Consider the following 26512-nt stretch of genomic DNA (forward strand, 5'->3'; position numbering starts at 1 on the left):
ATAAATATGAAAAGCAAGAGAATGCTATCAAAGAATGATAAATATGAAAGGTAAGAGAATATCATAAAACAATGATAAACATGAAAAGAAAGGGAATGTAATAATTCATTGAAAAATATGAAAAGAAAGAAAATGTCTTAAAACAAAGATAAATCTGAAAAGAAAGAAAATGTATAAAGCATTGATAAATATCAAAAGAAATGAAATTATATAAAACAAAGTTGAATATGAAAAGAAAGAGAATTCTAAAAAACAATGATGAATATTAAAAGAAAGTGAATGTAACAAAACAATGATAAATATGAAAAGAAATAGAATAAATTTCTCGTTAACATCAGCACCATGTTCAACTAGGATTTTGACAATTTCAATTGAATTTGTTTTGATTGCAATACTAAGAGGATACTCATTAATATTGAAAGAATTTCATAAAATAATGATAATTATGAAAAGAAAAAGAATGTAATAAAACAATGATAAATATGAAAAGCAAGAGAATGCAATCAAAGAATGATAAATATGAAATAAAAGAGAATGTAATAATTCATTAATAAATATAAAAGTAAAAAGAATTACATAAAAGGAAGATAAATTTAATAAGAAAGAGAATTCTATAAAACAATAATAAATATGATAACAAAGAGAATTCTATAAAGTAATGATATACATGATAACAAAGAGAATACTATCAAACATTGATAAATATTAAAAGAAAGAAAATTATATAAAACAATGATAAATATAATAACCAAGAGAATTCTATAAAGCAATGATAAATATGAGGAGAAAGTGAATAAGTTTCATGTTAACACAAGCGCCATATTCAATTAAGAATTTGACAATTTCTGATGAATTCGTTTTGATTGCAATACTAAGAGGGTATTCATTAATATTGAAAGAATTTCATAAAACAATGATAAATATGAAGAGAAAGATAATGTCATAAAACATTGATAAATATGAAGAGAAAGAGAATGTCATATAACATTGATAGATATCAGGTGAAAGAGATTATAAATTTCGTTGATATCACATCCATTAAAAATTAAATACGAAACAACTTCATAACTTCCGAAATACATACTTTCTGCAATTGAATTAGGAGTTTGTCCAAAATTTGATTTAAGGTACTCAGCAATTTCATAGTTTCGATAATCCAATGCTGTATTAATCATGTTATCAAATGATTTACCTTCATCTATCATTTGCATAAAAATGTTTTGATTTCCGCCTTGAACGGCATATTTTCCAGAATCTTTAGTGTATGCAGCCCCTAAATTTTTCAAGTAATTGAAACACAATTCTGAGCCATATTTAATTGCACAATCAAGTGGTGTGATTGTATAATCTATTTTCTGATTGATGTTAAGATTTGGGAATTTGCTCTTAAGATCATCAACTCTATCCCACGCAATATAGTATAAAGGAGATTCTGTAGAATATATATTCAGAATTTCTTCTTCTATTTCAAGTTGGAAGTTTTCGAATGTGAAGCCTTTATAATGTAGAAGGGTCGCTAATTTCTCATTTTTTGGTTTGATGATGCATGAGAATTCGTTTAATATTTTTTCGTAAAGTTCTGTAAATAATTTAATATCTTTCACACGAATTTGTGAAATAATATCAATCAGGTAAAGTGACATTTGGATAAATATTTTAGAATTTATGATGAATTCTATAATTTGTGAATATATTTTTAAAATATTATTGGCATTAACACTCCAAATGATTTTCGATGCTTGATTAGGGTATTCAAATACTTCAATTGGCTTAATGCCATAAAAATCATATCCTGTTTCATTTTTTGATTGCTCAGAACTTGACATGCTTTGTAAAAATTTTTGGGTTTGGTATTTTTGATTATAAAATATTAAAAAGCTGTGATTTTATGATTTTTGGAATTAGTATCTGATCTAGATATTAGATCCATTCAAATATAGTCTAAACAAAATTGTAAAGTGAATCTGATGAGAACGTTATATTTTTAATAAAATCACTTTTCCCATATGGATGTTGGAAAATCCATTGATATTGATCTAGTTTTTTAAACTCCTTATATGCAGGAAACATTAAATTGCCATGAAATACAGATAATTGCTCTCTAAAATTGAATCAAGTCCTATTAAAATCTCTTAGATGTTTGATTTTATATATTAATTAATATAAATTAAACATCTAAGGGATTAATTAATGAAGTAAGAATAGCTGTATCAGCCTCGATTTTTTCAGCTCTTCTGCCTTTATTGAGAGTGAAATCATTTCTTTTGGAAAATATTTGTTAAAGAATAAAAGATATATTGGTTTCATAGCATTGCAAAATGCATTGAATTATCATCGCCATGATTTATATAGCGCTGTATCATAATCGTTTTTGTGAGTTTTTAGCATTGAATGGAAATTATGGAAAAATGAATTTTTATTAAACAACAGTTAAATATCCGAGTCACTACTAATTTCATCAATATTCTGATCTTTGAATGAATTGATTAATTCTTTATGCTCAGATGAAAGACGATCAAGCATGATTTTCACATTCTTAAAAACAACATCATTTAACTCTAATACACTAGAGCTAAGAGTTAGCTTTCTCTGCAAACTAAGCTTCAATTCCGAAATCTGATTCTCAAGATCTATGTTTTTACGTTCTAAGCTTCTGTTCAATCTTTGCAAGCTATATATGTCAGAATCAGATAATTTAGATTGATTAATTGGTGTATTATTTTGTGAATCAATCATTCTTTGCAATTCCGAAACCTGTTTTCTCAGGGCGATTATTGCCTTCTTATCATTAGATGGCGAGCTTGTAACTTGGGAAAGTTCTTCTTTGAGTTTAATATTTTCTTTTTGTAATTCAAGAATTTGATCCTTTAATTCAATATCTAATTGGTGTCTTTCATCAGAATCTTTGGTATCATTTGTCATATTGAGTAATTTACCACGTAGATCTTCAATTTGAGTTTCTGCATCATTCAAATCTTTTTCATTCATTCGAATGACATCATTTAGTTTTTCAATTTGTGCATACGCTTCGTTTAATTCTTCCTGTTTTGATTCAAGTTCATTTGAAATAGTTTCCTCATCATCTTTCAATTTGAGTTTGTCATTTAACTTAGAAATTAAGTCATTCAATTGTTTAATTTGGTCATTGAGGCTCTTATTTGTCTTTTGACTATCTTGCAATTCTGATTTGATCCTTAGAAGCTCTTCATTACATTGCTCAATATGTTGATCTCTGTCCTTTATTTTATTATTAAAGTCTTGTGATAAACTGTCAAATGATTGCGTTTCGAATGTAGACTTTTGTTTATATTTCATGAATTCATCGTTTAATTTCTTCAAGTTATCTTCTCTCTGAAGAATCTCATTTCGAAGTTTGATCAGCTCATCATTTAGTTTAAGAATTGTCTGTTCCTTTTCTGCAATTAATTTCTTGAACATTCCAATTTCGTTTGAACTTTGCTTTGCTGTTTGCTCGCTTTGTTGAATTTGAATTCTGAGTCTTTCAAGCTCTTGTTGACTCTTTTGCGCTTTTTCTATTTGAACTCTCACACCAACAGCTGCATTAGATGGAACAGATCCGTTTCTTCCAGTTCCATTTATTGGTTTATTGTTTACATTATTAAATGAAGGAGCAATGAATTTTTCCATTTCCTGTGTTTGTTCTTTGATATCGGAATCTTTGTTCATCGGTTTCAAATTATTTAATTCTTCAAGTAATCTTTGATTTTCAGCATTAAGATCCAAGTTTTCGGCTGTGAGTTTTCTGTTAATTTTTGCCAGATTATCGTTTTCTTCCTTCAACTTAATAATTTCATCACGATCTTTATCTCTTTGGCTGTAAATAGCAATAATCTTCTTCTTAAGTTCAGCAATTTCTGCCTTTTGAGAAGAGTTATCAACTTTATCATGGTTTGGTGGTGTTGATGGACCATTAAATATAAAACTCTCCCGAAGCTGAGAATTTTCTTCTCTTAAACCTTTGATTTCGATTTCTTTCGAATTCATCAATTCTTTTAATTGAATATTGCTGTCTTCTTCCATTTTGAGTTTGTTTTGTAGCTCTTTAACGTCATTTTCAAGCTTTAATATCCTCTGTTGTGTTAATGGATCAGGAGTAGGAGAAGAAGGAGAGTTCCTATCAACAATATAATCATCATAATCTGAAACTTCGACAAATTCTATTCCATACTTAACGCTATAGGATCTTAAAAGTGCATAAAGCTCCCTGAGCTTCTTTTCAAGCATTGAAATTTGCTGTTGGTATTCAAAGCATGCTCGCTTGAAATCTTGCTCATCAATCTCGGCTTGTGTGACTCTCTTTTGAAGTCGCATGATAATTTCTGTCTTATCATCATAGTCTTTTGTTCTATCATATAATGTATTATAACGGTTTGTAATTTCATTATATAAAGTGATTAAGTGATCGTATTTTGCAGCTTTTTCTCGCAAGACATCGTTGTCTATCTCCTTTATTGGTGGAGATAATCTTGTATTAGCATAGTTCTTTACGCGAAGTTCTGCTTTGAGTTTTCCATTTTCTTTTGTTAGTTGCTCTACCATAGATCTAAGATCGTTTTTATCTGTTGGAAATTGAGGAAGTGCCAATTTCTTTGTTAAATCGTCAATTCTTGCATCTTTAAGCTTGATTTCATTTTCTAATGAGTCAATTTGAGAAATTTGGGCTTTCATATCTTGAATTTCTATACTTTGTTGATCATTGATATCACGCAGATTAGAGATTTCCTTCTGTAAGGCGTGAATTTGGGCTTCAGAATCAGAAATACATGGTTTTTGAATTACTACGGCATTGTTCTTGTCCAATTTATTTTTAAGATCAGTAGTCATAGATTCTAAAGATCTAATTCTATCATTTAGGCGCGCTTTTTCATTATTATCTGTTGTTTTGATATTTTCTAGGTTTTCTTTTAATTCGAGATTCTCTTTATGAACCTTTGTGTTTTCTTCAAGAAGTTCCTTTATTTTTTGCTTTAATTCCGAATTTTCTCTCAAAATCCCATCCATCTGATCGATTTGTAGTGATGGTATATCAGTTTCTTGCTTTTTTAAGGCTCTTTTCAAGTCATTAATTTCTGCCATGTCATGTTTCTTATCATTCTCGAGTGATTTAATTCTATCATTAAGTTGATCGCATTCTTTTGTAGCTTTCTCTAAAAGAATGACTAACTCTTCAACTTTTTGATATCCTCCGGTTGATGATATCGAAATTTGAGAATTATTCGGAATGGGACTTGTATTTTCTCGAATTTTTGGAGAAATTGCATTTATTTGCATCTTGATTTCTCCATTTTCACGTTCCAATTCTTCATTTCGCATTTTAAGCTTGAGAAGTTCGTCTTGAAAATTTTTCATTTTATTGGAAGTATTTTCTTCAGAATTTTCATCCTGTATACTTTGTTGACGAGATATAAATTGTAATCGTTGCTTTAATTCCGAATTTTCTGATTCTTGCGCTTTAAATTTCATTTGTAACTCCATAAATTCGCCTTCAATGCGTCCAAGTCTATCTTTATAATCTTGTATTGTCAATGGAGATCCTTTGCGAGAACTACCGTATCCTCGAGGGGTTTCCATTTTTTGAGCAAATTTTTAAACGTCCACTTTTTTATATATTGGTGCGCATTTCTCCTTCACATTTATTAGTCCATTTCAGATAAAGGATCAGGCATTTTATCTAATCTTCTTTTATTCTTTTAGGCGACTCCGGCATCCATTGGTTTCTTCTTTGAAAAAAATTTATCCTTTATGGCTATCCATAACATTTGGTATGCAAAATACTTTAAAGGCAACTTTCAAATGTGTTATACATAGCTTGAATGAAATTTTTATTATGATATTTTCGAAATAACTTTGACCTTCGAGAAAACAAATTTTGGACTTCTTTGAATATTTTGTTATGTTGAATGATGATTGTGTTAAAATTGAGTGTATTCATATGGGATCAAAATAACGTTATTGAGAGTTTATTCTTAAATAATTTAATCGCGCAACTATAAAAAGAATTATTTAATATTCATAGTACCATGTTTAGTTAAGAAGACTTTCATTAATGTTGAAAGAATTTTATGAAGCAATAATAAACATGAAAAGAAAGAGGGTTTGATAATTCAGTGATAAATCCTATCAGTTATTGCTTTCGAAAAAATTTTTCTTATGATGCATGCCCCCATTAGATATAGTTAGTTTGGACTTGGGCTGTCGCGTACTCTAATCAATTACAGTCTAATCTTTTTAGAAAAATGCTTAATTTTACCACAAAATAAAAGAGAAAAAATTTCTTGTTTATTATAAAAAAATTATTCAGAAGTAAAGAAACCCCAAACTTCAACAATATCAGCCGCGAACTTGTTTTGACCAGCGAGGAATTCTTTAGCCTTTTGTGATCCATAGAGGAATCCAAGTCCGAATGAGTTTTCTAAAGCAGAAGAGCATCTTTCGAACTGTTGTCCAGCGAGAACTAAATCAGCTCCACCGAAAGAAAGTGTATCTGGTGTTGCTACTGTGTATAATGGTTCTTCACTTCTTCCTCCATAAGGAATGAAAGCGTCCTTAGTGACTTGGAACAAGAAAGTTGAGCTCTTGTCCTTGCGAGGAACACCATCACTTGTCCATTTAGTTGCCGCAAAACCTCCGAAAACTTGGTCGCCAGATTTAACGATAACGGCTGTAATACCCATTTCGTCGATCATCTTGTGCATCATGTGGATGTTCTTTGAGTGCAATTCCGTGGAGTACAAAATGTGTGGCTCTGGAGTTCCCTTGAAAGGAAGGCAGAGATAAAGTCTCTCCGCAACCATTTGATCTGTAATGATTCTTGATCCGTCAAATGGTCTAAATGGTAATGTAATACCGGCATTCTCGTATTTGGCACGTTTTCTTGCGGCCATTTTAGAAAGCCTTGTCCAATGTGGATCTTTTGGCTCAAGAACTGTGGATGTCGTTCCTTCTGTGACATAGGAATATGACTGTGAGTCTTGTGGTAAAGCTCTCTCCTTTGGAGCCTCTTTTTGTGCCTTTGGAGGTGAAACTTCGATACGCCCATAAACGATAAGATTTCCTTTCTGGGAAAGTGGCTGTGGGAGGTCGACGTTGTGCTCTGTCTCACGCTTGAGACATGAATCTCTGAATACTGTCTCAAGGAATGGAACTGGCTCTGCATTTACTCTGTAATTTTCAACAAGTGCCTTTTGATCTTCGTATTCTTGCTTCTTACGAAGGAGTTCGCACTTTGTGGAGTTAACCTGGTTGGCTACACGTGAAGACTGCATCCTCGATTCTTCGATTGCCTTCATTGCAATTCTCATTATTTCATCTTCAACGGCTTGTTGGTTAGCTGTGATCTCCTGGAGACGGCGTTCGCAATCGTCAAGGCCATTGTTAATGCCGCGCTCGCGTTCGGCATCGTATGGGCTTGGTTTCTTGAGAATTGTCATTGCATCTTCGTATGCTTGGCTGATTGGGAGTAATTTGTGTTTGGCTGGATCACCATGGGCGTGGCTTCCATTAACCTTGCATTCTAAGCAGATTGGAAGATGGCATTTCGGACAATAATATTCTACATTATGATCAGGATGCTCTGGGCATTTCTGGACTGTAATAATGGCTTCTTCGAGTGGTAATACTTTATGCTGCTTCATGAAGTCTGATGATTCGTGTAATTTGTGATCGCAATCGTCGCATAATTTCTTGTGGCAGTTTAGGCAGTAAACTGTTGCATTTGGTGAGCCGCATTGTTGGCAAACATGACCATCTGGATCAGCATCTGAGACTCCTTGCTCAAATGTGAAGCGTAAGAGGTGGCAGCCTTTAATTTGATTAGGGATGAAAACAACGAATTTATTCTCGCCAATACGGAGTGTATTGTATCCTAATTCGAGATTAGCAACTGTTGGTGTGCCTGTTTGATACTTTACTTTGCCGATTGGTGCTTTTGGATCTTGATAATTGATAATTGAAGCAAGAGCGACTTTTAAGTGGAAAACTTCGAATTCTTTTTCATTTGTATCAATTTCTAAATCATTTGTTGTGAATGTAAAACCTTCCTTTGGATGAACTTTGAAACCATGGCTAATAACGTCTGCTTTAGACTGTTTGATTTGATTTGTTGGAATAAAAACATCAACAACATTTGATGGGACGTGTGCTCTGCAGAAATTGTCGAATTGAACGTTAATTGGTTTCAATGAAATGTCAAACATTTCTTTGACCTTAAGAACTGGTGCCTTAGTCTGTAATCTTAACTGTTGCTCGACGTATCCGAATTCTTCGCCAAATGGTGATACCTTTGGTACAGAAAGAGACATCGAAAATTCTAAAGACGTTAGTTTACACGGAAAACTAAATCAATAGGAATTCAAAGTGTTTTTACATATCATATATTATTACACCAATATTGTGCTGCTGTCATTTGGCGAACATTACTTCCAAATTCAACATATAATAACGCAAGCGTTAATTCAACAGATCTATTCTGAACTAAACCTGGAAGTTTAGATCATTAGAATATGAAAGTTTGATGGAAATATATTATAAATTATTATACGTGTTCAATTGATTCCTAAGCAATAAATCATTCATCAACAGTCTTAGAAAGTTCTTTCTCTTCATTGAATATTGAATGTTTGCCCATGCTTAATTATTATGCAAAGTAAATTTTACAGATATGAACTTATTTTTTTCAATTTCGTTATTATGCAATGAATTAATATTAATCTAACATCAAATTTGATTTAACATGGCTAGCCTGATGTAGTGATGACTTTTAATGACTTGTTTTGTTTTGTTTGGTCAAATCCACAACAGATTGAACGTTAGCCTTACAGAACTCAAATTTAAGACTGCTTTCGGATCATACATGTTTTTTAACTATCTATGAATAGGATTTAAGATTGTTGTTTTTGTCACTTTTGCGATCATTAAAATTTAGAATGTCTCAATCAAAGGTTCATCCACCAGCCAAATCAAATAAGTGGGGCGATTTAATAGTTCGCACAGTTTCATCATGCTTATTGATGGCATGCCAAATCGTTATATTCTGTGCAGGCAAATACCCATTAATTGCTGAATTAATGCTTGTTCAGTTCCTTGCATTTTGCGAACTCCTTAACCTTTCAGTTGAAAAGGATAAGGAGAACCTCATTGGCCGCCGTATCACAATCTTCCCATACGTTCTCGTATTTTCTTTAACATATGCTCTCTTCGGTAAGACAATGCTCCACTATTTCCTTAGTGATGCTATTATTTCTCGTTACCACTTCATCACATCCTTCGGATTTGTTATGTTAGCTCTTATTTTCTTTGTTACAGGACTGACACCACAGAACGATCAGTACGCCTATAAGAGATTCACATACTCATTCTGCGGAGCCATGATTGTTTGCGTTCCATGCAATCTTTACGCCAGATTCGCAGAGAAGTCTCTTTTCTGGTTTGCTGTTCCATTGTTATGCGTCATGATGAATGATACATCAGCTTACTTCTGTGGCCGCTTCTTCGGTCGCCACCAATTAATCAAATTAAGCCCTAACAAGACAGTTGAAGGCTTTGTTGGCGCTCTAATCCTTACACCAATCACATTCATCGGCATCACATGGATTGCATCTCAATTCCCATTCCTTTACTGTGCTCGTTCTAAAATGTTCGATTTCCAAGTTACATGCGATCTTCCAAGAGAATTCACACCAACAACATTCAACGTCTTTGGAAACGAGTTCACACTTCTTCCAGCTTACATCCATGCCGTTGTAATTGCCCTCTTCGCAAGTTTGATCTCTCCATTCGGTGGATTCTTCGCTTCTGGCTTCAAGCGCTCACTTGGCATCAAGGACTTCTCACATCTCATCCCAGGACACGGCGGTCTTCTTGATCGTATCGATTGCCAACTTGTTAACTGCACCTTCGCTTATCTTTACTACATTACATTTGTACAATGAAAATTGTTAATTTTTATTAATAAAAATCCCAACAATTACTTCCATATGTTTTTAATAACTACTAAAACTTTCTACTATTCAATATTTCACCTTGTTGACACATGCTTGATCAACTCGTTTAATTCTTATAGTTTCAATTATATCAAATCAAAATAATTTCAATAATATCTCAAAATTATGCTTTCATTTATGGTACTCCGCCGCGAAAAACATTCGAAGTGACGGACCAATCATCGGATCTATTGCTCAGATTGCAGTTCGATAAAATTCTACAGTTGATAAACCATCCATTGAATTTCAGAAAAAATCTAAAATAAAAGTTTGCAATGGGAAAAGTAAAACAAAATGTTGGGAAGTCTGGGAAAAATTATAGAAATAATTGAATGTGAAATGATCGTTAGGGAAAAAATTCTATCAAGTTTGAATGTGCTTTGAATATACTTCATTTTCGAAATGGAATCCTTCGGAGAAAGAACAGTTGGTTCAATCGTAGCAGAAAGCTTCAAATCAGCATCAACATTCGCTAAGTTCGGTATTGATTTCTGTTGCCATGGTTACAACAAATTAAACGTTGCCTGCAAAGAAGCTGGTGTTTCACTTGAAGATGTATACAACGAATTAAACAAGCCTGCAGTTTCTGGATCTGCCCATGCTGAATTTTCAACATGGCCACTCGATCTTCTTGTAGATTACGTCTTAAAGATTCATCACAGAGGCATCAGAAAGAATGCACCAAATACACAGAGACTTCTTTCAAAAGTCGATGGTGTTCATGGAGAACATCATCCTGAGCTTCATGAAGTTAAGAAACTCTTCAATCAGTCTATTGACGAATTAACAAAGCATCTTGCAAAGGAAGAAGAAATGCTCTTCCCATACATCGTCGAACTCTTTAATGCTTCTGAAACAGGAACACAAATTGCACCAAATAAGTATGGTTCAGTTCAAAGCATCATTGATAGCCTCAAGACTGAGCATGAAGCTGAAGGCTCACGCTACTTCCATCTTGCCAAAATTACAAATAACTATACATGCCCACCAGATGGCTGCAACAGCTTCCGCTTAGTTTATCAGCAAATCCACGACTTTGTTGATGCACTCTTTGAGCACATTCATATTGAAAACAATATCATATTCCCTCTTGCAATCGAACTTGAGAAGAAGTATGTTAAAAAGGAAGAATAAATTTAAATTTGTCAATTTTCTAATAAAAAATAAATGAAATACTAATTTATTTGCCTTCTTTAGCGCATGTTGACCAGAGGTCAATCTTGACACATCTTCACTACAATACATCAAAGAAGACAGGAGAATATAAGAGAGAATATCTTCTCCAGATATGTTTTTTCAAAAATTTACTTCCAAGAATGTTAAATTAATGTGATATTCTCATTGAAAATCAGATAAAAGCAAAGCAATAAGATCTTGAATCAGAGACCATCCCCATTCCTTCTTGGCAATCTCAAATGGAACTAAAAATTTAATTCTGAGTAGTTTTATAATGCTTTCTGAATGAATTCAAAAAATCCATTTGAAATATATTAATTTCAACATTCCTAAGTAGTAAAAATGTCCCACATTATGCCATTTTAATTATTTAACCCATTATAAAACGTCGCAAATGATTTTTAAATCATCAGTAATCTAATTAAAAGAGATAAGAGCATTTTCTTTAAATAAATAAAAGTATCTAAATGTGTTTGTTTGAGAAATTTGTTTTTTGATGATTATGAAAATCAACATTCTAAAGATTTTTTTTGCTAAACGTCTTTTCTCTCTAGAGAAATGTCAAAGCCTGCTGATAATCTTCCATGGGTTGAAAAATACCGTCCAAAAAATCTTGACGATATTGTTCAGCAAGAAGAGGCTGTTAAAGCTTTAAAAACTACACTTGAAACAGGAGATTTACCTCATTTAATTTTTCATGGCCCACCAGGAACAGGAAAAACATCTCTTGCATTAGCATTATGCCGCTCTCTCTTTGGTGAAGACTTTAGACTACGCGTAAAGGAATTAAATGCTTCAGATGAGCGTGGTATTGATGCTGTTCGCAGTTCAGTTAAAGAATTTGCATCGTTAGCAGTTCCAAATGGAAAAATCCCATTCAAAATTGTAATTTTAGATGAAGCAGACTCAATGACTTCGGCTGCTCAAAATGCTTTAAGACGTATTATTGAAACATACTCCGCAGTCACACGTTTTATCATTATTTGCAACTATGTTTCGAAGATTATCGATCCAATTTTATCTCGTTGCGCTAAGTTCCGCTTCAAACCACTTGATCGTCCAGCAATTATACAGAGATTACACAAAATATTCGATGACCAAAACTTATCTGTTGATAAGGAAGAGACATTTGAGACATTAGTTGATATTTCCGGAGGTGATCTCCGTAAAGCAATTACTTTTGCTCAATCAGCAGCATCAACATGTATTGAAACTAGAAAGATTACATCTGAGATTATCACCAGTATTAGCGGTGCTGCAAACCCATCAGATGTTGAAAACTATTTCCATACCTGCTTAAGTGCAGATTGGGATACAATTGAAAACGCAACAACAGACTTAGTTTATGCAGGATATGATATTAGCCAAATCTTTGAAATCCTCATCAGTCTTATAGTAAAATCAAATGAAATCCCAGAAGCAAAGAAGCCTCAGCTAATTCTTAAGATAGCCCAAGCAGATGGATCTATAATCAACCGCGCCGATCCTCAATTCCAACTTCTTGGTATTTCCGCATCAATCAGAGCTTCTAAATAAAATAGGTTGTTTTTTATGGCAAGTTTTATATTATTATAGCACATCTCAATCACAAGTAATAGATTATTTTGGAATTATTTCAATTATGCGTTTAGATTTACATTCAATATGATGTTTAAATTTTTATTATTAAAGAACACGTTTACTTTTATGTTCCTCTATTTTCCATTGGAGATTTTTAATGAATAACGCACAAACAGGCATAATGAAATCGTTAACAAATAAAGCAGTTGTTTGAGATACGGTCTGGGAACCATTCAATCATGGGCTAAGCCAATATACAGATATTATGCGAACATTAAATACAGTTTCATTCAAAATAATTAAAATTATCGGTTTACTCTCAAAAAAATAAGATCCAAAATACGATGAAGAAAAAAATATAAAATAATGAAGGAAATAAGTCCAAAAGACAACAATGACTTTGAATTATAAAATCTGTAAAATCTTACCAAAAAACAATTAAAATGAAATTCGTAAAGGAATCTATATAACAAATAGTTTAGAATAAAAACAGTCCGATCATAATACGGATTTTAAATTTAACTATCTATGGGGTCTTAAAAAACAGAAACAAGCGATCCTTGGAAAATGTTCTGAGGGCGCGAGTGAATAACAGGGCTCTCTGCTTCGCAAGAGGAGGAAGAATATTCATCGGAAAATTTTGTCTGTATTGACATCCTTTGTGGATATCCGAATGGTGTGCTTGGACGTGGAAGAGAAGCAGCTATTTCCGCAGGATGGCGATTAAAGACTCCCATAAAGCAAGAACCATTTGCATCTTCTGAATCATCAAAATCATCAACATCAAACCATGGGTTCTGCATGAGAATGATTGATGACCATTGAAAGCAATTCAGAGCTTTACATAATAAACTATTGAAATATACAAATAGATAGTTGTCACTTTTTTCAACAAAAATCCTGGCGGTTTATTTCAATCATTATTAAAATATGCACTCAAAATAGACGGTTATAATTCGTTAACTAATAAAAAGATATCGTTTATATGATATACATTTCGATTTAGTAAAACTCAGATAAAAATCATCACTATTTAAAATTCTTTTGAAAGGTTTCACAACCTTAGGAAAAATATATTTTCAGAATCATTGATAATCAACAAACCAATATGCTCTGAATGTAAATTCAAAAAACCGCCGGAGCATTCAAAAAAATTGAAAATCGAATAATCCCAGTGTTTACAAATTTTACATCCCTTCAATTCTACCTTATGGAGATAAGTTTTGGTTTCGCGTATTTATGAGTACAAATCAATATTTGTTTTATTTAGTTTAATCCGCTTTCAATTTTTTCACATAAAAAAATAATTTATTTCCGATATCTTTGAAAATGTACAAATTGCTTCAGTGATCTAGGGCATTTTAATGAATCCGTTTTCTTTTCAAGCCAACCGGTTTTTTACCTCAGAATTTTTTTTCGTCAGTTGGGATAATTTGATATTCAAAAGATTTTCATAAGCATTTTAATCCTGAATCATAACCATTCATATTTATTCTAAATTTATTGAATTTTCTGATAATAGGCCCCCTTGTCAAGTTTTGATTGCTCTCGTGGCTCATCCCTTTTGATAATGTGATACTTAATATTCTAATACACTTAATTTTCTTTGCTATTTACTTTAAACTAAAACAATAATCTTCCCGAAATTTTAAACAATAGTATTTCACTCATTTTCATTAACACAAAGCTTTGTTTATAGATGTTATAAATTAATCTTATTGATTCGCTCTTATTTTATGAAAATTTTCACTCTGTCAATATCAATTTAGATATCTAACGCGAATTATAATATACATTTATTTATGTTCATGTTACCCTATCATATTAAAAAGGAATTATGCTTTATCTCTCAATCATTTTATCTTCCTTATAAAATTATTATTATTAGTCACCTTCGCTCTCTCTCCTTAAGTTTTTCATACTATATACAAATTGATTTTTCATTAATTATTTCCGTATTCTAGACAAATTCAAAGTCAAAGAAATATTACCTTAAAATTCTCTTTTATTCTTTATTTATGTTTATATTCACACAAGGTTTCGTGATACAAAGGCTGAATAGGATTTGAAAATCGAAATCTTGTGTGGATTTAAACGATACAAAGCGTTTGGTCAATCAGATTCATGATACACATTCACATGAATAACAAGTTTTATATTGATATTTAAAAATGCAAGCATTCTTGTAATAAACAGAAATTCATCAAAAGTGACAGCTCTCGATTTTTTGACATTTGTAAATTCTAAATTGAATGAGAAAAATGAAATAATATTAAGCATAATACAATATTCTAGATTTAATTATAATTAGGAAAAAGTTAGTTTTGAGAGTACTTTTCATAGGCATATAGAATGAAATCTTCTGAAAAATAATATCACATAAACTCATATTATTTTCTAATATATAACTATTTTATATAAAAATCAAATTCAATGATCTTAAAAGCGAAGGATAAACCACAAAATTTACGAATATAATGAGTGGGAATATAATGCTTATCTATCATAAAACCATATGAAATATTAATTTTTGCTTTACGCCTAATTTTTGACGACAATTAGCAAAAAATGTTAAATGTTAACACTCAGTCCATTTGAATATGAAAAATAAAATTGACTTTGATTAAATGTTTTTATTTATCATGCAATTCTTCTTGCGACCAAAGATTTGAATAAAATTTCAAAAAATAAGATAGCTTAAAAAATAATATACGGTAGTGTTTACTAATAGATGAATAGTATATAAATTCTATTAAAATGGATTTGATCCAAAAAAATATATAAAATTTGTTCATAAATAAAATCGTTTTAAATTACTTCTTCATTTAAATTATAACAATTATTTTTGGTTTTATATTTTTTTGGATCAAATCCATTTTAATTAAGGGTTTTGTTTTGCTAAAATTGTCACTTTTATAGCATATTTGTTTTTGGATGTTTTGCGAAACCAAAAAAAAAATATGATATACAATGTGTGTGTAAAGAAAATACTTTATTTACTAGTTAAAAAATCATTTGGTATTGATCAAGTTATTTTTTCTGGATAAGATATTATATGGATAATTGGATAGAAAATACAATTATATAATCTTGTACCTGGTTTAATTAAGCTAATTGTCATCAGAAACTTGTAATTTTTATGAATTTCAGATTTTCTTTTCATTACTGCTTTTCTTAATAGGTCAAGTTCTTATTTACGTTATAAAGTATGATATTTACAAATATCAAGTTATCATGTTTTTTGAGAAATTATGAGAAACAAACAAAAATGAAAAAGATAGGAATAGCAATGAATAGTGATGTGGGTATAGAAAATGTAAGAGATATGAATGCAAAGCAATCAGTATTTAGGATATTGACCATAGATTTTGAAAAAAAAATGCTGCATATTGAGCGAAAACTATGATTATATTACAAGGCTGTCATTTAAAGCATAATGAAACTATTTCCTTTTCATTTTAATCGAATAAGATAGTAAAGATTTTTGAATTAGCTAGAAACTGATGAGATGTTTTCACAAATCAGATTTTTAATCTCTATAATGCATAATTCACTCAATATCTCAATTTTGATATTGCGAGATATTTTTGCTATCGGTTTCGCAATTTTGACACAATAGCAAGAGGGTTCTATAAGCATTATTATCAACGTAGAATCTGAATAAAAAAAAAAAAAAAAAAAAAAAAAAAAAGGTAGTGGGGCTTCCAGGCACTTCGTGCCTTCTAGCCCTGATGTTGATGTTTAGTATAAATGAAGTTTTTATTCGGAGGACTCTTCTTCTTCCTCCATTGCTTCTGGGAAGAAGCCTTCTTCTGGGTCGAAAACATTATATAATGTGTCGCTTTTCACAAATTATATATGTTTTCATGTTTTGTCACTTTTCTGTCACTTTTCAGGAAAAAACATTTTTATTATTATATATAAATGAATTTTACAAAACCACCGTTACCGTTCTTTGGAAATAAGAGTAAATGTAAAGATATTATATTGAGAGAACTTAAGAAACTACCGAATGGTCTAACATTTGTAGATTTGTTCGGTGGAAGTTTCTATATATCCCATTTGTGCCATATAATATTCCCAGACTCAAAGATTATATGCAATGACTTCGACAACTATATGGACCGTCTCAAACATATACCAGACACAAACAATATATTGAAAGAGTTAAAAGAAAAGATACCTATAGGTAAGATGGAACGTATACCATTAGATAAAAAAATATTTGAGAGAGGTTTTGAAAAAAGGCAAGAATATATAGACTGGGATATATATCTGCTAGACTATTATATAGTGGTTCTATAAGAGTTCATGACATTGAAACACTTATGTCAAAAGTTTTATATCTTAACTATACAAATGTTTTCAAAGAGGACATAGAAAAATATATTGAGGGTATAGTTTGTGAGATGTCATTGGACAGAGTTGTATGAAAAATATAAAGACAAGGAAAATGTTTTCTTTATAGTGGACCCGCCGTTCTATAACACATGGATTTTCAATACCAAGTAGACTGGACTTTGAGAGACTCTTTAGAAACTTTAGACGTTTTACATAACATCCATGCTTTTACTTTACATCCGATAAAAGTGGTTTGGAAACCGTTATGAGATGGTTAGAGGACATACATGACTATGAGTTTATATATGACAAGATAGAATATGAGAGAGGTCCTATAAACTGGAGAAAGTGTCATAACAAAGAAATTTTATTAGTAAGTAAATGTGGTTTGAAATAGGACTACTTGTTTTAGGTTTTTTCCATTGTGTCATTTATTTATTTGACGTGGCAGAAAAGTACAGAGAATATGAAGATGAACCAATGCCTGCAAATTTCAGTATATGTACTCGTAAGAGATATTTTTATCTAATATTAAATGGACGCACAGAACTTAGCGAATGCACAGCAACCTGGACAACCAAACCCAGAGAATATTCCAAATGAAGTTAGAATACAAACTGCAATGGCAAACTATGGTCAAGTGCCAACAGATGTACAAATGCAAACTGCCATGTCAAATGACGCTGCGTTAGGTTTGCCACCATGGTATGCAAATATGAGATGGAAAGAGTTTTATACAAACCCTGAAGTGGGATATAAACAACTTTATGCAGATGACGCGAACACAGGAGTTGACCCAGAATATGTTTTCTACCAGAGGAGAAACAGAATGTATGAGCTCCAGTTAAAGAATGCTATGGAACTCAACAGGAAACGTAAGAGACTAGGCGGACATTAGATTTTTACATATAGTAAAATGGGTTTCTTCAGTAAGATAGGAAACTTCTTTCGAAATGTTGGAAGAGGTATATGGAATGGAATAAAAACCGTAGGAAGAGGAATTTGGAACGGAGTCAAAAATATTGGTAAAAGAGTAGGTCAGTTTGTTGGTATTATACCTAAAGACCCTGAACCAGAAGAACAAGCTCCTGTTATACAACAGCCTGAACCTGCACCACAGTCTAGTTGGCAACCAAATCCAACACCTCAACCGTATTAAAAATTATATTTTTACCGTTCGATAGTAGTTGTATATGAAACTAAGTTCTAAGTAAAACGCATGGTATAATGGAATTATTCTTTTTCTTCCATCTGTAGTAAACCATACTTGAAAGTCTGAAATACTTCCACTTGGTGGTTCGTATAACTTTGTAGGTTTTTCGTAAAAGTCATTTGCCAAGCATAAGAAAGAGTTTTGGGCGCCAGAAAATGAAGCATGAACAATAATAGCAGCTGGGTCGAAAACATCTTTAAATAAATATGGTTCATCTCTTGCATATCGACTGTAAATATTTGCTAAAGGAAGTTCGACTTTCTGATTTAACATTCTTTGCAAATAATACCATGACATTGCAGTGAATTCTGTATATATTTGTTCGTCTTTCTTTGGATTGTCTTCGTAGATTTGAAATGACACTTGTGAATTTTGTTTGTCATATACAATTCTCACATAAAGTGTGCTCTCGGTATTTGCATATTCATCAGCATATTTTGCATAACATGAATTTATTTTATCTTCTATATTTTTTAACGCAGTCTGTAGAGAAGATGAAAGGTCAACTTGTATTAGCTCAATTTCTTCCCACATTTTTTCGTTTCCCTTCAGATATATAATCTATATGAAACCTTACAATAAATGGAAAACTTTTATCTTCTACAGACACAAACTTCATTCTACGAAAGCCAATAGCTTTTGTGACAGATGGGTCTCTTAGCCATCTTAATGGGTAGTCAAAACGATAGCCTTCATGCTTTACGGTCTCTGTCTCAAACTTTTGACCGACATTAGTAAAAAGTTCATCTAATGGTTTAGTTGTAGCAACTCTTGAATTTTCTTTTTCTATTGGAAGCATATTTTATCTAGAATAAAAATGTCAAATGAAACAGCGTCTATGAGAGAAATACAACACAACCGACAACTCATTATACAAGCTCTAAATAAGAACACAACAAACTTTTCAAACTATTCTAAGATATCTGAGTCATTGAAAGAAGGAAACTTAAAACTGACATTAAACCCAATGACAGATGAGTTTCTGTTTCAAGACAATAAGAACCATACTGTCTGTATAAATCCAACAAAAGGAACTTTAAACGAGAAACCTATAAATGAACTTCTTTTGAAAGCAGATGTTGACAACAAAGCTGACAAAGAATATGTAGACGATGCAATAGCAAAAGAAGAAGAAAGAGCTAACAATGCTTATGCAACAAAAGAACATACTCATCCTGAACTAGCAGACAAAACATATGTTGACAATAAAATGTCAAGTGAAGTGACAAGAGCTGAAAACGAATATTCTAAAAAGACTCATACACATTCTATATCTGAAATAACAGACTTAAACGTTAGCCTTGAAAAAAAGCAGATAAGGAATATGGCTAGTAAGTTAGAGAAGAAGCGGATAAGGAATATGTGGATGAAAAAGATAACGAAATGAAAGAAAGGGTTGACTGGTACCATGAATGGACATCGAAGACTTTTAAAGTTAAAGCCGATACAGGATGGGTTTCAGGATGTTTAGACCTTAAAGCAGATAAAACTTATGTTAACGATGAGTTAGAGAAGAAAGCAGACAAGAACCATACACATACAAGTTTTACAACTGTTGCTATAGAAAGTATTGAAGGAACGGTTGAAGAAACTGGTGGGGATGCAATTATATTGTAAACCTCCTAACTTTCCACAAGGTTTAACATCGGATGACGACATAACGACGATGAGAAACATTAGATGTAAAGATGTTTATGTCATGAAGGATGAACATAATATTAAATTCACTGCTCAAGATTTATATGACAAGAAAGCAGACAAAACAGAGCTTCAAACATTAAAGACAGAAATACTTCAAACATTATATCCTATAGGCTCTATTTATACGTCAATGAACTCTACCAGACCAGAAACAGTTCTGGGTTTTGGAACTTGGACTCAAATAGTCGACAGGTTTTTGTATTGTGCAAACTCTTCAAAGGAAACAGGTGGAAGTAAAACGATTTCAGGTGAAAATTTACCTGCACACAGTCACTACATAGATTTAAGTACATCTCAAGCAGGTTGGCATAAGCATAAATTTTGGGATTGGTCAGCAATGACAAAAGGTAAAGGATATGATGTTAAAAGACAACGTTCAGTTTGCTATAAATTGTTTCTGGGGTGACACTCAGGGAGATGGAAACCATACACATCGCGTTTCAGGATATACGCAAACAACGGGACAAAGTAAAGACTACATGCCACCTTACATGACAGTTTACGCATGGTATAGAATGCTTAGTCGTCATTTTCAACTTCTTTAGCATATTCGTCAGGAGTTGTCTTATATTTGTTAGGAACTGTCTTTGAAAGTATACCACCTTGAACTTTGACAAGTTTGAAACGAGGTCTGACAATAGTAGTTTTATCTTCTGCTTGCAGTGTGTACATTTTGCCATGTTTGCCTAAAACTTCATAATATTCTCTTGTATACTTTCTTCTATTTTTACGAACACGAATGTGAGTACCTGTCGGGTTCCCATTGTTGTCATAGTCAATAGTATTTTCATATGGGTCGCGTTTAGGTATTTCTATTTTTACTTTGTCACCTTTCTTAAGTTTGAAGCCCGGCATTCTTTCTTGTTTGTCTCTTTTGACTAAATTATTAAATATATAGTCTTTCTCTAAGTCAGGGTTGTTTTTCATTTCTTCAGGGGAGTGGTTTCCCAAACCTTTTTGTTTACGGTTATTGTAAATATTTAAAACTTGTCTCATCTTTGCCATGGAGAAGTGTCTATATTTGTCGTCATATGACATTTCATTTGCTTCACCACCTTGTGGTTGGTTTAAGTCTCTTAACATTTTTATACAACCGTCAATGACACCAAGAGCAGAATGGTTTTGGTCGACAATGAAATATTGGTTTACATTTTTTGAACGCAGATAGTTTTTTACATCATCTGATTTGAAAGAACTTTCACAGTCAGATGTCAGTTTTGTTGGATGGTATTTGTCAACGAATATTGTCAAAGCAGTTTTCACATCTAAAATATTTTTGGACCATAATGGTATGGCTTCACAGTATCTTGTGTTTTGACCGACAAATATTAGCCAGTATGGTGGTCCATCTTCTCTATACCTCGGAATGTTTTCCAAGATATCCATAAACCAAGCATTTGGTGTTGAACTAAAGATTTTTATCATGAGTGCTTTCTTTGTCGCTTTAGAAACATAGGGGTCCTTGTTTGGATTCGTCATTTTTTACCCATAAGAAATGGGTTTATTTGGCGCATTAGCAGGAGTTGCATCCAGATTTTTGCCCGCAGTGGGAACAATAGCCAGAGGTGTATTTGGAGTTGGAAGGAAGATTTTGAGTACATTAGGTATACTTAAAGAGAAAGCACAACCTATTATACAAACTGTACAGAAAGGTTGGGATGTAGCACGAGATGCAGCAAATCTTATTCCAAATCCTGAAACAAGAGGAAAAGTTCAAGGATGGATGGACAATGTAGGAAGACAAGCAGGAAACTATTATAACAAAGCAAATGACTACTATAACCAAGCAGGACACTATATGGACCAAGGTGAAAGATTCTTTAACAGAGGATATAACCATGCACAACAGTGGGTAAACAATAACCAACCGCAACCACCTCAAACTTGGGGAATGTAAAGTTTTTTACTGAGATGAAATGAACAATACAGCATTGAGACAAATGGGTTCAAGATGGATTTGTCGACTTCCAGCAGTTACACAACGTGTTTGTCAAGTTCTTCCTATACCTCAGGAAGTTTTAGACCGACTTAAAAAAACAACAACCAGTTGAAAACAAACCAAACTAAAATTTTTTACTGAGATGAAATGACCGAAGAAGTTGAAACGGTAGATTTGACACCACAAACAAAAAGTTCAGAACCATTGTCAAAACCTGTCAAAGAACTTACAGATGAAGAGAAAAATTCAATAATAGAAAGTGCCAGGTCTGGAAATACAAACCCTAACTATAAAGTCACTTTTCATAGAAATGGAACGGCTAGTATCTCAAAAAAGAAACAGACTCTCACAAATAAAATATTGAAGTCTGAAGGAGCTTTCGAGACAACAGATGGAAAAGTTTACTTCACTGACCAACAGTTCATTATAGAACATCTCATTGACTTAGAGTCGAAATATTCTAAACTTTACAACAAACACAAAAAGTTGAAAGGAAAACAAAAACAAATGGCATATGATATTTATGAAGATGTTGACAACACAACTGTTCCTGCAGTGAGGTAAAGTCAGAGGAACCGAAAAGTGACGAAAAACCGATAGAAGAAGAAAAACCAAAAACTGAAGATAAACCAAAACCAAAGTTTAGTTTGGAAACTAAACCAAGTCAACCTTCATTAGCTGGTATGGGTTGGCGTCAAAGACTTATGGCAGCAGCGGTTATGTTAAGTAAAGAAAAAAACATTTTTTTATTTTTATAAAAATGCCCCCATATAGAATGGATAGAAAGTCTGCTAGAATAAAAGCAGAGTTGCAAAGATATGGTTGGAGAGTTTCGAAGAAGTTTAAATATAGGAAGGAAGACCCATAAAAGTCTATGACAAACTGGCTGGTCTTCGCTACGAAATGGATTTGGAAACAGCACGTGCAAATTATCCAAACAGACTAGAGAGGTTAGAAGAAGAACGTCTTATGGACATGCCTTTCGATGTTAGTGAACCTCAAGTTGAAGGACACGACGGCTTTGCCAGATTCTACTGGAAACATGACGAACAATTGCATCCTTTGAGAAGGAAAAAAAGGAAAAGGTGAAGACGCACATGCTCCCATGGAAAGAACAAGATATGCATATGAGAAGTATCGTGAAGTTAGAAGTCAAATTACATCTGGTCGAACCTTTACAGTAAACTTTGACGAAGGAAAGAACAAAGAAGGCTTCATGGGTGTACTTGCTGCCATACAAGATGGAAATAAGAAAGGATACAATCTCAGATTGACCATAACAGATTTGGATGGTCACATTTACTATGCAAATGGCAATGAACAAACAGCTGCAAAACTTCTTGACGCTTTCAAGACTACAAAGAGAGAACAAATGGTTGACTCCGACTCAGACATTTTGAATGCAATTGAAGGAATTGCAAGTGTCAAGTTCGAATGGTACCAACCTAACCCTCAAGCAGTCAGACAACATGCTGGATACTTCCCGTTCATAAATAAGTCTGACATTGACTTGACAAGGTATGGAATTTACAATTCAATTGAAACAATTGTCAATGAACCTTGCATTCTTACATGTCTCAGGAACTCTGGTCTTGTTACAGATGAGAAGATGAAGTATCTTGAGTCATGTGTGAAGACAAGGTACATTCTCAGAGGTCAATTGGCAAAAATTGCACCGTTGGCAAATGTCAATATCCGAGTCAACATACCTACAGCTAAAGGTTCTTCACATGACGACTATGTTGTTGAGTTCAATTTACCATGGTTGAAGATTGCAATTGTCCACAACCACTTCATGTTGAACGAAAGTCTTACAAACCCATTGTTCGGAAAAGGCAAGTGCAACATTGTCAGAGCTGTAAACATTCTTTTCGAGAAAGGTTTGTTGGAACCAATTCCAGATGACAAGCTGACAGAAACTTTTGTACCAAAAGACGAAACAAACTTTTCACTGTTAGCAAGACCAAAAGTTGTTCCAGACAAAGTTCTAGTACAAAAGAAGTACACAATTCCACAAGGAGTTGGATTGTTCGGATACCAACCTGAACCAGAAGAACTTCCAATGAGGTTGCAAGAACTTCAAGATGCTATAAACAAACTTCCATTGAGACATCCAATTGACGTCAAATTGTATTGGAGAGCATCTGAGTTAGGTCAGAAGGTTTTATATGAAACAGGTTGCTTCGACGATGTTTATGAGATAACAGGAGAAGTTTCTCAGAAGATAAGAGACTCACTTGAATTTCCACAAACTGGACCAATTGGTTGCGACAAGTTCGACTCAGATGAAAAGATATACTATGTCGACCTTAACGCTGCATACATGAGGTTTGTCCAATATATTCCGACTGGAATTCCAAACGAAGATGGAGATGGTGAGTTTCCGGGAAGGAACTATACAGTTGGAAAAGTCATACAACAACTGTATGATATTAGGAAAGCTTCAAACCCCAAACTTGCAATGACACTCAAATTGCTGTATGAATTCGACATGGGGATATTCCATTAAGAAACCTCAAGAGATGAAGAGGTAAACATTATGAGAAGGTCGACAACTTTGTTGAAGCAGGTTTTCTCCTTTTGTTTGAAGTACGAATTCACTCAAGGTCAAAGTGGCTTAGTAACCACATTAAAACCTATTGTCGAACATTGGTCTTACCCTCAGTTCGCCAAAGGCAGTCCTTGACAACTACAACAAATTCTTCTCCGAAAGTACAATCCAAGATGAAGGTTACTATGAGAACATTGACGCACTCCATGACGAACGAAAGAGGTACAAAACAAAACTCATGGAAATGGGCATGGTCGGTGAAAGATGGGTCAATTCAAATTTGACAAAATTTTCACCGAAGTTCATGTCCTCTCCAAGCGTAAGTACTGGGGCAATACTTGAAGACGGCACAGAAATAAAACATTGCATGAAATAAAAAATTTTATTCGAATTTGAATTAAAATGTGGGAATTCTTGGAACGGGAAAGGCTTATTTACTTGAGGAACAGGTAAAGGTGGTGGAGGTGCGAGGTGGTGGCAACCAGTCCATTTTATATTCCTTCCTAGCTAATTTCCGTTTAATTTCATGTCGCCTCGGAGTGCTTTGAATCGGAACAGGTCGAGTGTACACCATTCTTGCGTCTCAAACTCATATATAACCTGTTTGTCGTATTTTCGTCGACTATGGCACGAGACACGCAACATTGACCAAACGGACAAAAAGTGTCATTTTCGGATGGTCACGCAGCCAATCGCATTCCGAGCACTTCGAAGAAGCCCTTACGTTCCAAGGGGAGAGGGTGTCTCGGCTGCAAGGCAGAGGTCATGAAACTCTAGCGAGCAGTCACATTCCTCAATGCCTGGGAGACAAATCGTCCTTGGATTGGCAAATCTACCAACTCCTCTGGACGACCTCCTACGCAACTGGGATAACGAAAGAGCCCAATTCAAAGGTAGGAACTAATTTTGCAAATTACCCTTAATTTAACATACTTATCAAATAAACACCTAAATTTACTTGGGGTTTCCCCCTAAAATAAAATTTTTTTTACTCTTAGAACCACTCGAGGTTCTCCTTACGGTTGTTGAGCTTGTCACCGTCAATGTGCTCTGACCTTCCGTCTTCTTGCCTGGATTTGGAACCCATTGACATTGGACAAGCTTGCCCATGGAGATGAACCGCGATCCGCCAAGGAAGGTTCAAGTGTCCAATGTTGAGGACGCACGGTAAGAACCTTGTCGTCGGTCACACCTGTGGGCTGGGATGTATGGTAGGTTGGGAAATTTCGTAACCGTCATCGGCAACAAGGTTGCCCATGTAGCGGCTTCAGGAACTTCTTCGTGTTTCTCTTCTTCCTCTTCTTCCTCTTCTTCCTCTTCTTCCTCGACAATTCCTTCTTCAATCTCATGTGTCACGACAGCACGGTGTTGCATGTTCTGTCCCTTGCTCCGAGTACCTTCCAGACTGGCGCATCTCAAATACAATCGCAACCACCCGAAGAGAAAGAAATTTCAACCACATCAGGGAGTTATCCATTCATGGCCTCTGTTAGCGATCCAGGTTACATTAGTCCCCGGTCCGCGATGATTCACCCTGCACACGCCATAGATATCTGAGTAGCCTTCTCTTGCCGGATCACTCGACGTTCTAATCCACTCCTGATGCTCTTCGGCAAACTGTCTGCGCTGATCCTGTCCTCCTGCGTAAGCGTCTCTCTCGCGTAAAGACCAACCCCACAACCACAACCCACAAACACCAACAGGCCCCAAGGGGAGGGGGTGGGGTGGGGCGGTTGTGGATGGGGGTAGATGTTTCCCTGAAATCGTTCAGGCATCTCATGGAAGCTGGTCTCGTGAGGACCTTTCGTCTTTAGAAGACTTGCGTCACTCTGTCATAAGACTACTTTGAGAGTCTTAATGGGACCTGTAGAGCTCAGTATGAAGGCTTTGTATCAAACTTGCGTCTCTCGCCTGCTTACCTGGCGTCGGTCCAACATTTGCAATGATCTTATAACTGCCGCGCCAGTTGTCTGCAACCTTGAAAGACATCTGTCTTATTGTGTGTACCTGTCGGCTTCGGTGTTGTTGTA

General features: G+C 33.8%; 13 protein-coding genes and 2 pseudogenes across 15 annotated transcripts, besides 3 other annotated features; 9 read left to right on the forward strand and 6 right to left on the reverse strand.

The window, feature by feature from the left end:
- Window positions 1–977: 977 nt before the first annotated feature.
- Window positions 978–1643, reverse strand: TVAGG3_0219190 (protein ubiquitination; the record flags this gene model as incomplete). Its single annotated transcript, XM_001326159.1, has 1 exon — window positions 978–1643. One exon carries the CDS (start codon window positions 1641–1643, stop codon window positions 978–980), a length of 666 nt encoding a protein of 221 aa, XP_001326194.1.
- A 575-nt stretch (window positions 1644–2218) lies between these two features.
- On the reverse strand, window positions 2219–5744 carry TVAGG3_0219200 (uncharacterized protein; the record flags this gene model as incomplete). Its single annotated transcript, XM_001326160.1, has 1 exon — window positions 2431–5592. One exon carries the CDS (start codon window positions 5590–5592, stop codon window positions 2431–2433), a length of 3162 nt encoding a protein of 1053 aa, XP_001326195.1.
- A 553-nt stretch (window positions 5745–6297) lies between these two features.
- TVAGG3_0219210 (zinc ion binding) lies at window positions 6298–8321 on the reverse strand (the record flags this gene model as incomplete). Its single annotated transcript, XM_001326161.2, has 1 exon — window positions 6315–8321. The coding sequence occupies one exon, from the start codon at window positions 8319–8321 to the stop codon at window positions 6315–6317; it is 2007 nt and encodes a 668-aa protein (XP_001326196.1).
- Window positions 8322–8935: 614 nt separating this feature from the next.
- On the forward strand, window positions 8936–10018 carry TVAGG3_0219220 (phosphatidate cytidylyltransferase protein; the record flags this gene model as incomplete). Its single annotated transcript, XM_001326162.1, has 1 exon — window positions 8946–9950. One exon carries the CDS (start codon window positions 8946–8948, stop codon window positions 9948–9950), a length of 1005 nt encoding a protein of 334 aa, XP_001326197.1.
- A 385-nt stretch (window positions 10019–10403) lies between these two features.
- Window positions 10404–11178, forward strand: TVAGG3_0219230 (protein of unknown function (DUF542); the record flags this gene model as incomplete). Its single annotated transcript, XM_001326163.2, has 1 exon — window positions 10404–11135. The coding sequence occupies one exon, from the start codon at window positions 10404–10406 to the stop codon at window positions 11133–11135; it is 732 nt and encodes a 243-aa protein (XP_001326198.1).
- Window positions 11179–11735: 557 nt separating this feature from the next.
- Window positions 11736–12713, forward strand: TVAGG3_0219240 (DNA replication; the record flags this gene model as incomplete). Its single annotated transcript, XM_001326164.1, has 1 exon — window positions 11736–12713. One exon carries the CDS (start codon window positions 11736–11738, stop codon window positions 12711–12713), a length of 978 nt encoding a protein of 325 aa, XP_001326199.1.
- A 411-nt stretch (window positions 12714–13124) lies between these two features.
- TVAGG3_0219250 (uncharacterized protein) lies at window positions 13125–14290 on the reverse strand (the record flags this gene model as incomplete). Its single annotated transcript, XM_051226906.1, has 1 exon — window positions 13274–13540. The coding sequence occupies one exon, from the start codon at window positions 13538–13540 to the stop codon at window positions 13274–13276; it is 267 nt and encodes an 88-aa protein (XP_051111892.1).
- Window positions 14291–14923: 633 nt separating this feature from the next.
- Window positions 14924–14958: a mobile genetic element.
- Window positions 14924–14958: a terminal%2Cinverted (terminal inverted repeat of Banshee-A3 transposon ID:TVAGG3_0219260).
- A 2655-nt stretch (window positions 14959–17613) lies between these two features.
- On the forward strand, window positions 17614–17976 carry TVAGG3_0219270 (uncharacterized protein; the record flags this gene model as incomplete). Its single annotated transcript, XM_051226907.1, has 1 exon — window positions 17614–17976. One exon carries the CDS (start codon window positions 17614–17616, stop codon window positions 17974–17976), a length of 363 nt encoding a protein of 120 aa, XP_051111893.1.
- Window positions 17977–18240: 264 nt separating this feature from the next.
- Window positions 18241–19090, reverse strand: TVAGG3_0219280 (annotated as a pseudogene). The gene has a single exon. A coding segment is annotated over exon 1 (850 nt).
- Window positions 19091–19543: 453 nt separating this feature from the next.
- Window positions 19544–24864: a mobile genetic element.
- On the forward strand, window positions 19991–20337 carry TVAGG3_0219300 (phage tail repeat-like family; the record flags this gene model as incomplete). The annotated part of the gene is made up of 1 exon (XM_051226908.1): window positions 19991–20337. A coding segment is annotated over one exon (347 nt), but the record flags the coding sequence as incomplete, so codon positions are not given.
- Window positions 20512–21471, reverse strand: TVAGG3_0219310 (uncharacterized protein; the record flags this gene model as incomplete). Its single annotated transcript, XM_051226909.1, has 1 exon — window positions 20512–21471. One exon carries the CDS (start codon window positions 21469–21471, stop codon window positions 20512–20514), a length of 960 nt encoding a protein of 319 aa, XP_051111895.1.
- TVAGG3_0219320 (uncharacterized protein) lies at window positions 21488–21889 on the forward strand (the record flags this gene model as incomplete). The annotated part of the gene is made up of 1 exon (XM_051226910.1): window positions 21488–21889. One exon carries the CDS (start codon window positions 21488–21490, stop codon window positions 21887–21889), a length of 402 nt encoding a protein of 133 aa, XP_051111896.1.
- TVAGG3_0219330 lies at window positions 22079–22661 on the forward strand (annotated as a pseudogene). The gene has a single exon. A coding segment is annotated over exon 1 (583 nt).
- On the forward strand, window positions 23037–23915 carry TVAGG3_0219340 (uncharacterized protein; the record flags this gene model as incomplete). Its single annotated transcript, XM_051226911.1, has 1 exon — window positions 23037–23915. A coding segment is annotated over one exon (879 nt), but the record flags the coding sequence as incomplete, so codon positions are not given.
- A 965-nt stretch (window positions 24865–25829) lies between the features above and the next one.
- Window positions 25830–26039, forward strand: TVAGG3_0219350 (uncharacterized protein; the record flags this gene model as incomplete). The annotated part of the gene is made up of 1 exon (XM_051226912.1): window positions 25830–26039. One exon carries the CDS (start codon window positions 25830–25832, stop codon window positions 26037–26039), a length of 210 nt encoding a protein of 69 aa, XP_051111898.1.
- Window positions 26040–26512: the final 473 nt, after the last annotated feature.

The sequence above is a fragment of the Trichomonas vaginalis genome, chromosome IV (genome assembly GCF_026262505.1).
Source record: "Trichomonas vaginalis G3 chromosome IV, whole genome shotgun sequence".
Lineage (NCBI taxonomy): Eukaryota > Parabasalia > Trichomonadida > Trichomonadidae > Trichomonas > Trichomonas vaginalis.